General features: G+C 33.1%; 3 protein-coding genes across 4 annotated transcripts; all 3 read left to right on the top strand.

Annotated features, from left to right (window-relative positions):
* The first annotated feature begins 269 nt into the window (after positions 1-269).
* LOC127791014 (uncharacterized) lies at positions 270-2,546 on the top strand. The gene has a single exon (XM_052320748.1). It carries the CDS (start codon positions 270-272, stop codon positions 2,544-2,546), a length of 2,277 nt encoding a protein of 758 aa, XP_052176708.1.
* Positions 2,261-4,353, top strand: LOC127790747 (uncharacterized). 2 transcript variants are annotated; one of them, XR_008020815.1, is made up of 5 exons: positions 2,261-2,875; positions 2,969-3,056; positions 3,145-3,853; positions 3,980-4,161; positions 4,236-4,353. XR_008020815.1 is itself a non-coding variant. In XM_052320400.1 (3 exons), exons 1-3 carry the CDS (start codon positions 2,550-2,552, stop codon positions 3,826-3,828), a joined length of 1,098 nt encoding a protein of 365 aa, XP_052176360.1. In that variant the 5' UTR covers positions 2,261-2,549; the 3' UTR covers positions 3,829-3,906. The 2 variants fall into 2 exon arrangements, 1 of the variants encoding a protein (XP_052176360.1); XM_052320400.1 differs by lacking the exons at positions 3,980-4,161; positions 4,236-4,353 and having other exon boundaries at positions 3,145-3,906.
* A 53-nt stretch (positions 4,354-4,406) lies between these two features.
* On the top strand, positions 4,407-6,654 carry LOC127791013 (uncharacterized). Its single transcript, XM_052320747.1, has 9 exons — positions 4,407-4,530; positions 4,636-4,820; positions 4,929-5,046; positions 5,132-5,376; positions 5,554-5,766; positions 5,866-5,958; positions 6,048-6,146; positions 6,227-6,520; positions 6,593-6,654. Exons 1-9 carry the CDS (start codon positions 4,407-4,409, stop codon positions 6,608-6,610), a joined length of 1,389 nt encoding a protein of 462 aa, XP_052176707.1. The 3' UTR covers positions 6,611-6,654.
* The last annotated feature ends 3,852 nt before the right edge of the window (positions 6,655-10,506 follow it).

Genomic DNA, 10,506 nt, shown 5'->3' with positions numbered 1-10,506 from the left:
ATGAATCATGATCATCTCCACCTGTCCCTTTCTTTCTTTCTTTATGCATCTATAACCACGTGCCCGTATGTACGTACATTCCCATACTAAAAGGTTTCTGCTTTCTGGAATTGAATATAAATTAGTGAAAACACTATTTTTTTAGATTGTTGGCAGATTTGAATTAGACATACTTATATACACATTTGATTCTTATTGATATATTAAAACTCATTATGTTTTTGTTTGATGTTGGAACTCTCAGTTTACTATCATTGTTGATATTTGCAATGGCACCCGATAAGCAGTGGATGAATCTTGTTAATGATCGACTAAGTGAAACATATCAGTTTGGCATTAAGGAATTTTTAAGATATGCTTCAAAAAAGTTGGGAGATTGTGAAATTCGATGTCCATGTGTCAAGTGTAATAACACTTATGAAAGAAGTCATGAAGTGGTTGAAACCCATATAACAGTTTATGGCATAGTCCAAAATTATACATTTTGGTATCATTATGGAGAAAGGAAAGGTGAATCTGAATCTGAATCTGAATGCGAGGGTGAAGAAGATGATGTATTAGAAACCATAGGAGAGGAAGAGATTCATGGGATTATGAGGGACTTCTTTCCTACTTTAGATGCTTTGAACAAAAATAGAGCAGATTTTGGTGGCTCAAGCCATAATGCGCAAAAAGAGGATCCTAATGATGAAGCAAAGAAATTTTATTGGCTATTGACAGATTTGGAGCAACCATTATATGAAGGTTCTAAGAGTTCAAAATTATCTACTATAATCAAGCTATTACATATCAAGAGCCTTGGTCGCTGGAGTAATGAGTCATTTACTATGTTATTACAAATATTACAAGATGAATTACTCCCTGATGGTTCGACTTTGCCAAATTCATATTATGAGGCAAAGAAGATTATCCAAGATCTTGGACTCTCGTACAAGAAGATAGATGCATGTGTCAATAATTGTATGTTATATTGGAAGAAAGATGAGAAGTCTGACTTTTGTAGTATATGTGGAGCTTCAAGATGGAAAAATGATAATTGTAATGGAGAAATCAAAGTTGGAAGGAATGGCAAAAGAAAACCCGTAAAAATATTACGGTACTTCCCTTTAAAGCCGAGGCTTCAAAGGCTATTCATGTCCAGTAAGATAGCGTCCTTTATGAGATGGCACCATGACAAAAGAGTAGATGATGGAGTAATGAGGCATCTAGCTGATTCTTTACAGTGGAAATCTTTTGATGAAATGCATGAAAATTTTGCTTCAGAGCCTCGTAATGTGAGACTTGGTCTTGCAAGTGATGGGTTCCAACCATTTGCACATTCCAAAACTTCATATAGTATTTGGCCAGTATTTCTTATTCCATACAATTTACCTCCTTGGATGTGCATGAAAGACTCTAATTTCATTCTGTCAATGATCATACCGGGTCCTGAGGGACCAGGGGATGCTATTGATGTCTATCTCCAACCTTTAATAGAAGAATTACAAGAGCTGTGGGAAGTAGGAGTTGAAACATTTGATGCATCAGTTCACCAGAATTTCAAGATGCATGCAGCTTTACTATGGACCATTAATGATTTTCCTGCATATGGAAACTTGTCAAGTTGGAGCACTAAGGGTAAATTAGCTTGTCCTTGTTGTAACAAGGATGCCTTTTCTATGAGGTTAAACAATAGCAGAAAGCAATGTTTCATGCGCCATCGTCGTTATCTTCCAATAAATCACAAATGGCGCATTGACAAGAAATCATTTGATGGCACGACAGAGTATGGATTACCACCAAAACATCTTACTGGTCAGGACATTCTAGATCAGGTGAAAGATCTTGAAGGGGTCATTTTATCTAAAGATGCTAGTAAAAAGACCAAAGTCTCACATGATAATAGAAGGGATAATTGGAATAAGAAAAGCATTTTTTTCAAACTTCCATACTGGAGTAGTCTTTTGTTGCGGCATAATTTGGATGTGATGCATATCGAGAAGAACATATGTGATAATGTGCTTGGAACAATTATGAACATTAAAGGGAAGACCAAAGATACTGTTAAGTCTCGTCTTGATTTGGAAGCAATGAATATTAGACCAGAGTTGCACCCAATACAAAAAGGAGATAAGTTTGTGTTGCCAACTGCTACTTACACATTAACTCATGAAGAAAAGCATACATTTTGTATGTTTTCAAAGCAATTAAAAGTGCCAGATGGGTTTTCATCTAACATTTCATATTGTGTTAGTATTAAAGAACATAAGATTTCAGGTTTGAAGAGTCATGATTGTCATGTTCTCCTACAACACTTACTTCCTCTTGCATTACGTGGTCTTCTTCCCAAATCAGTATGTGAACCATTATTTGAATTGTCTTTGTTTTTCAAAATTTTGGGTGCAAAGACTTTACGGGTGGAGGAGTTGGAGCAAATTGAATCTCAAATTGCCACAACTCTTTGTAAATTGGAAATGAACTTTCCCCCTTCATTTTTTGATGTGATGGTCCATTTGCCTATTCATTTAGCCCTTGAAGCCAAAATTGCCGGACCTATCCAATATTGATGGATGTACCCTATTGAGCGAGAGTTATATGAGTTAAAACAACTCATTCGTAACTTAGCTTGTCCTGAGGGCTCAATTGCAGAGGGTTACATTGCAAAAGAATGTATGACACTTTGCTCAAGATACTTCACTAACATTGAGACAAAGTTCAATCGCCTTAATCGAAATCATGATGCTGGAAGTCAAGAACACAAAAGTGATTTATTAATATTTTCACAACTTGGACGTGCATTGGGATCTGGCATGACTCGGGATCTTCACATGGATGAGTGGGAACAAGCTCATCTTTTTGTTCTAAAGAATTGTGATGCAGTTCAACCTTTTTTAGAGTATGTCATCATCAATAAAATAATTTCTTTTATGAACATTCTTTTGTGCTAATATTGTTAATATTTTTGCATCTTATTCTTTATATGATATAGGGAGTATTTGCAACTCCAAGCTAGAGCAACATTACAAATGTCCAATAAGGAAAGTGATAGAAGGTTTATTAATTGGTTTAAAATTAGAGTAAGTAAATTCATGTTTCAACATATTTATAATACTCAAAATAAGCATATATTGAAATTAAAATAGTACTTTATTTTGTGATTTGTAGGTTGCAGCGCTACATAAACATGACAATCGTAAAATTACAGAGGAATTGCTCTCTTTGTCACGTGGTCCCTCCCAATCAGTTTGTTGCTTCAATGGTTATGTTGTGAATGGGTATAGGTTTCATGTAGAATGTCATGACAAAGGATTTAGAACACAAAATTGTGGGGTGGTTGTGAGTGGTGACATTGGGTCTGAAATGGGAAATATAGATTACTATGGAATCTTAACTGAGATTATTGAGTTGCAGTATCTTGGTGGTAGAAGGGTGGTACTGTTTCGTTGTAAATGGTTTGATGTGCATGATAAGGAAAAGGGGGCCAAAGTAGATGAGTATGGTTTCACCACTATAAATTGTGATCGCTTGTTAAAGACAAATGAGCCATTTGTCTTGGCATACCAAGCATTCCAAGTGTTTTATGCCATTGACACTATCAACAAAGGTTGGCAGGTTGTTGTGAAAACACAACCACGTGATTCTTATGACTTGCCTTTACAAATGGATGACATTTGTGATGAAATGGATAATGTTAGTGAAGCATATCAACAAGGGGAATCATTCAATTATAAAGAGGCAAATCCCATTTCAACTACAATAGACAATGAAATCAATTGGGCAAGGGAAAATGTGGAGCCAATGGCCGTTGAAGTGGCAACTAAAAGAAAGAAAAGAAAAAGAAGATGTTAGAAAATTCATTTTGTCTTTCATAAAGGTAAGCTATTATATATATATATATATGTGAAAATGTCCTCTAAAGTCTTATTTTTTTTCTAGCACTTTAATCTGTTCTGTGTATTATTTTTAAATCAAAGTGTATTTTTTTTTTGTCTTATTCCAGGTTTAAGTAAAAGATGCAAAAGATCAGAGCTGGAAAAAGGTTGCCATCCAAGGCAAACAAGTTTATAGCCCCAGGTGCATTGGCTAAGGGACAAGTACATGGATTAAAACAATTAAAGCCAAGAAGAGATATAAATGGTGCTACAGATTTGCTAAGAGGAGGTTCAAGTGGTGCTAGTTCAGGTAAATATTATGCAGCTTCTAATTTCTCTAAATTGTTAAACTTCTAATGATTGCATTGCATTTGTTTTTTTTAGGTGAACTCACATCCCATCGTCTTTTTGTTCACTTTGGTGAACTACATTATATAGACAATGACTTCCAACAAGATTGTAGCTCCTTCATTGACATTTTAAGTATATGCGGAAAATTCTTAGACATATACTCAGTTGGTGTGAAAATCTTCTATGGGGATGGGAAGCAACTAAATGGGGATGCTGATGTCTATGCTATGTTTAATGACCACAATAAGTGACATCCATGTCTATGTTGAGGAAGATAGAGAATTGGATGTTGTCCCTTTTAGACTGCCATATGATTATGCAAGTCCTGGTATATATCTTTCTACATTATTCTCTACATTCTACCATTATATTTACCATGTTCTTTAATTTTATCAAATGTTTATTGATTGTTTATGCATTTCATAATTACTAGAACCTCCAAAGGCAACAAATTTGAAGATACAAGGTGATCTCAAGGTAAATAATACAATAATCATTACTGGCACTGTTATTGGAGGGGCTGAAGTTGCTAGTGTAGTTCAATGGTATAAGACCTCTACTACACAATTAGATATTCAGGATGGTCTTGAAGAGATCAGCATGTCTAGCACTGAAAAGGCATGTATTATGCAATACTACTTTTTTTGATTTCAAATTAATTTGTTGTGCAGATTTTAACTTGTGATTTTGATTTATAATATTGAATGGTTTTGCAAAATTCTTTAGGAATTCCTATTACCAGTAGGAGTTGTTGGCAATTACATTGTTGCAAAGTATACTCCTATGACTTATGATGGTAAATCAGGTGAACCAGTGTTTGCTACCTCAGAAAAAGTTGTTGAGAGTAAGTATATGGTATTCAAGTCTTAATTTGGTTTATATTTAATTATAATTATTTTAATCTTTCTTTATTTTCCAAATTCTGAAAGGTGAAATTAATACTCAAAACAAGAAAGTTCGAGGAAAAAACCAAAACAAGAAAGTGGCTGGGCTCAAATCTGGGGAAAAGCTTCCAATTATTTTCTATAACAATCGAGCAGTGGGGGAGAACCATCAATTTTGGTCAAGGCACTTGGGAAGAGTTGTGCGTGATCGAACCATTTGTCCTGTACGAGTGAAAGCTTGGAAAGAGATTGGGGAAAATGAAAAAAATCACATGTGGGAAGCGATTAAGGTAAATTATTCTTTTTACTCTATCTTTTATTTTTATTTGTTTACTTAAAACATTGTCATCCTTTTGAGGGATTTATAAAAGCCTTAGAGTCTTATTAGATGTAAAGAAATTTAATATCATATTAAGATAGTCTTTGATGTCCTAACAATTTTACTAATTATACATCATTTTTAATAGGAAAAATTTGAGAACCCTGACATAGAGTTGTATCGTGACCACACCTTAGAGCATATGAATGTTTTGTGGTCGAATTGGAGATCAAGTTTAAATACTATGTATGTTAAACCTTGCAAAACTGTAGCTGAGGCTTTGAAAAATAAGCCACAAAGTATGGATAAGGAGGATTGGGAATGGCTTCTAACTAAACACTTTTTAACTGAGGATTTTCAGGTATGATCTAATTTAAAAAAAAACAAATGCAAAATGGCTTTATGTTGTGATGCTTTACTGTTACATGTCTCTAATAATTATTTTTTGGTTCTCATATAGAAAATAAGCTCTCAAGCCTCTCAAAATAAAGCTAAATCTTCAATGCCTCATCGCACGGGTAGTAAGCCTCATAGAGAAATCATTTATGAAATGGTAATAAATACCAATTTATCTATTTACAATGTTCAATGTCCAATGTCCAATATAATTTTTTTGATAATTTTCTATATAATTGCCAAAAGGGAGGGAAAAAAGGTAATCCACCTGATATGGGAAAGATTTTTTTTGAAACTCGAAAGAAGAATGGAAAGTTGGTTGAGCCTGAAGCTGAAGAAAAATATGTATGTTCTACTATTAACTTTTATTAAAGTTTCTTTGAGTACTATTTTCCCATTCAATTGTAAGTCTTTAAATTTTGCAGGATCAAATTTTAGAGACCATTCAAGCAGATCCAACAATTTCTAATATTGAGGTAGTTGAAAAATGTTTTGGAGTGCAACGTCACAGCCATGTGTTTGGGTATGGCGGTGGAATCAAACGAAAAAACTTTAAAGATCCTAGCAAAAAGAAGATGGAAGAGCTTCAAACTAAACTTAATGATAAGGATGAAGAAAATCTCATCCTAAAGAGGCGCATTATAGAGTTTGAAGACAGATTGCAAAGGCTTGAATCTTTTATGCAAAAACCATCTACTCTTGACGAAAATGTTCAGGAGGTTCTTTTCACTTAATAGTTTTGATCCTAAAGTTTTTTTTTTTTTAACTAATTGGTTTAAACTTTTTTGCAGGAAAATGTTCAAAGCTAAACCATATGACAGCTTTTTCTGTAACTTTTTACAAAACAGGTATTACATTCTTAAACCTCCTAATCTCTAGTTTTTGTGTATTTGCTGCCATAACCATGGCAGAGGGCATGGCACAAGGGAAACATGTGCCCTGCACACTGCCAGACTTTTTGTTGATACATTGGTAGATTTTTGGTTAGCACTTGGAGAAGAAACCAGGCTATCTCTTCTAAGGATGAAGGAAGAGGATTTTATAGAAAGGCTCATGTACAGGTATGCGCTTTCTTTCTTCTTGTTCTTATTTATATTTATATTTTCCTTTGCATTGTTTTCTTTTCTATTTATCCCCCTCTCCTATTTGAAACATTTGTTTGAAGTTAGTGGAGTTTATGGGAATAATAAGATATATGGATGAGAGGGGAGGACGGGGCATGGAAGCAATACCAAAAAGAATACCAGATGCTTAATTCTATGTGTGCTTTTCAACATTAAATAACTGTTCACTTTCTAGTCAGAATCATGTAAATCAATGGGTTTGTCAAATTTTGAAACTCATTAAGATAGAAAATATTGCTACAGTAACAGATTCAAAGTGTATGACAGACTCTTAGGAGTTGGACTTAGAGAATGGTGTGGATTTCTGTTAGTTAAAGTGACAAAGTTAGCATTGTATGATCTTAAGAAAGACAGGTTGTTCACAAGCATATTATCAAGATCCATCAGTCTTCTTGAAGTACTGATGTATTTTAGTGAGAGTTTCTGATCCGACTGGAAATAAATTAGTTTTTTTAGGGGGAATATTCTAGTGGCCTATTTGTGCACACAGTTAATTTTTTTGAATTGGTAATTAAATATGCTTTTAGCTGGGATTTGCCAATATGTTTGTGCAGTTGTTTGAACCTTGTTTCTTGAGGACAGAGTGCATATGCTGTAGCTTTATCTTAGAAAGCTATAATTTTAATTGGTTACTACTATGGAACAGAATCAATTAAAGCTTATTGGACCAGGTCAGTTTGGCTTACTCTTCACACCCGGAAGCTGATTTTCAACACATGAAAGATGAAACACAGTGCTTTCACCATAGTGTTGGTTTAAGAATAGTAGAAGAAGTTTTGAGTTTCAAAATAATATGAAAAATGCTCCACCTGTTTATTTGTGTTCAACTCTTTGTGATCAATATTTAGGCTTGACCTCTTGGACTGTAGCTTGACCTGAGAGTTGAGACTCCAAAGTTCCTCCCTTTTTACCTTACCATATAAGAGTTGAGACTCAAAAGTGCCAACATCATTTAACCTTGACAAAGACTAAGTTTGTGAGAAAAAAAGTTGAAAAAAATACACTGCAGTTGATGATTTCTGAATTTAATTCATGAAAGCAGTTAACCTTTGAAGTTCTAGATGTGCTTATAATTATAGGGCTCTGTAAGTTAGTCAACAAAAGAAACTTTACTTCTATTCTTGTTTCCCCATTAATGGAGTTATTAGCATGCTTGTACATTTGGTGGTGGCTAAACTAGGTAATTACTTAAATTCTACTGGTTCCTGTTGGTTCCTGTGCTCTTAAATGTCCACATATCCATGTCAGCATGCTTCTGAACTCAATATTGCACTTGAAAGTATGTTGGAATTTTGAATGAGTTGGAACAGTTTTATGATGATGGTATATATGTGTTGATATATGCTGAAATAGTTTGGTTGATTGAGTTTACATAGAACACTTTCACTTTTGGAACAGTTGGAACACTCAGTTTTATGATGATGGTATATATGTGTTCCTGTGGCAGGACGGAACCGAGACAATTTGTTATGGCCTCTAGCATATATATATATATATATATACTGTCATTAAATTGGGATGTCCATTTGCTCTTTCTAGGAATCACTTTCAATGTATTCCAATTTAAAGGCCTAAATATTATGAAATAGAAATGTTATGAAATAGAAATAGAAATGTTTTTATTTTTTATTTTTTTATTTTATGTCTGGTTAGACTATGTTATTGGTAGTGAAACCATATAGCAACAAACATACAAACATCTCTATTCTTAGAGCTGATGCATTATAAGTTGTTAAATATTAGCTTTTGAATTGAAGTTTATTTTGTTTTTGCTTTTATATTTGATTACATTATGACTTATGAGATTTATGTAATTTAGATCATCATACAATGATAGAGAATGGCGAGTAATATAATTTTTTTTCTTTGCAATTTGCAGGTATTTGAAGATGCAAGTCGAGCAAGAATTCTTGGTATTAGTTGTGAATAATACGTGAATTCTAGCCATACTTGTAATAATTTTTTGATTTTCATTATAGGGAGATTTTAGAATAATATGAAACTCGTAGTTTTTTTTTTTTTTTCATTTTTTATGAGTGTGGAGGGTATAAAAGCTCTTATGATGATTGTAATCAATACATAATGAATGTAAATGATGATCATTTTTTGTATATAACTTGTTTTCTACTAAATTAATGTGATGATATTTTTATTATTAGTATCTCTCTTGCCAAAATTAATAAGTACAAAATAAATTCTTATATAATAGTAAAAATAGTCATTAAAATTGTAATAATAATAATAATGACAAATAAATATATATATAACAACGAAAATATTGATTACTGATATTGATATTATTTTTAGTGATTGGTAAATATAGCTATAATAATGGGACTATTCATTGTTGATATTATGTTTAGTGACGAGTGAATATTGTAATAACGACGAGAATATTCATCATTGATATTATATTTAATGACTGGTAAATATTGCAATAACGATGAGAATGTTTATCGTTGATATTATATTTAGTGACCGGTAAACATTGCAATAACGACGGGAATATCCATCGTTGATATTATATTTAGTGATTGGTAAATATTGCAATAACGACGGGAATATCTATCATTATATATTATTATCAACCATCACACACATTGTTATAGCGACGGGAATATTCGTCGTTATTATGAGTTTTAACGACGGAACTTATGCCCCTCATTATTTATATTAACGACGATATTTTTTTTCCATCGTTAATACTTTTAACGGCAGAAGCTTTAACGAAGGGCGACGACGGGATTTTTCCAGTCGTTAAAACTCTTTAACGAAGGGAAATTGACTTTTAGCGACCACTTTTCCCTTCGTTAAAACTCTTTTTTTTTGTAGTGTATTGAGGTTAACCTATCTCACGTTTGATTTTAAAAGGAGTGAACATATATAGTATTATACTTAGACTTTAATTGCTAAATTTAATAAAATACCATATGCGATCTTGCTAATTCCTATTGACTTCACCAAACCCTATGCAATTTTCTTCAAAATTTTCAACATTTCCAATTACCAGACCCTAAAATTTTCAACATTTCCAGTTACCAAACCCCTTTGCATTGAAGACAGAGAACATAACATTACTTTCCAACTTCATCTCCCTTGTTCAACAACCGCTTTAAAGCTTACTTATTCTTCTGAAATCAAAGCAAATCCATTCTCCGACAACAATTCCAATATTCTTCTTCAATTAAAAAGGTAATTTTGACATTTAATTCATGTGCGTGTATTTTATGTAATGTATTTGTATGTTTTGCTGATAAAAGACAGATCGATGATGAAGAAGTTGCAATTAGCGAAGAGAGAGAGAGAGTGTTAATTTGATAGAATGTTTTAAACCTACAGTAAGGGCTGCTTAAGGTCTTCCCTAAGAAAAGGGACACCAAATGCCTAAGCCAGAGGTTGTTGGTGTGCACAGACAAGTTAAAGCAAAAAAAAATGACTAAAAAAAAGTGATACAGATATATAGAGATAGAGAAAGCACATTGAGTTCGCCCAAACCCCTCTCTTTTGTGAAGTTGATTTTAGTAATAAATGGATGATGAAGTTGATTTAGGGTGTGTTTGATTGTATTTAGATGGAAAAGA

The sequence above is a fragment of the Diospyros lotus genome, chromosome 14 (genome assembly GCF_014633365.1).
Source record: "Diospyros lotus cultivar Yz01 chromosome 14, ASM1463336v1, whole genome shotgun sequence".
NCBI lineage: Eukaryota > Viridiplantae > Streptophyta > Magnoliopsida > Ericales > Ebenaceae > Diospyros > Diospyros lotus.
The sequence above is the reverse complement of the archived record's forward strand: the minus strand, read 5'-3'. Positions and strand labels throughout refer to the sequence as shown.

What these genes read in the sequence shown, in the direction of transcription:
- LOC127791014 (XM_052320748.1), top strand. Translation starts at nt 270, where the DNA reads ATGGCACCCGATAAGCAGTGGATGAATCTTGTTAATGATCGACTAAGT.
- LOC127791013 (XM_052320747.1), top strand. Translation starts at nt 4,407, where the DNA reads ATGGGGATGCTGATGTCTATGCTATGTTTAATGACCACAATAAGTGAC. An exon ending in ACATGTGGGAAGCGATTAAG is followed by an intron (nt 5,377 to 5,553) that starts GTAAATTATTCT and finishes CATTTTTAATAG; the next exon opens with GAAAAATTTGAGAACCCTGA. An exon ending in TTTTAACTGAGGATTTTCAG is followed by an intron (nt 5,767 to 5,865) that starts GTATGATCTAAT and finishes GTTCTCATATAG; the next exon opens with AAAATAAGCTCTCAAGCCTC.
- LOC127790747 (XM_052320400.1), top strand. Translation starts at nt 2,550, where the DNA reads ATGTACCCTATTGAGCGAGAGTTATATGAGTTAAAACAACTCATTCGT. An exon ending in GCAGTTCAACCTTTTTTAGA is followed by an intron (nt 2,876 to 2,968) that starts GTATGTCATCAT and finishes TATATGATATAG; the next exon opens with GGAGTATTTGCAACTCCAAG. An exon ending in TTAATTGGTTTAAAATTAGA is followed by an intron (nt 3,057 to 3,144) that starts GTAAGTAAATTC and finishes TGTGATTTGTAG; the next exon opens with GTTGCAGCGCTACATAAACA.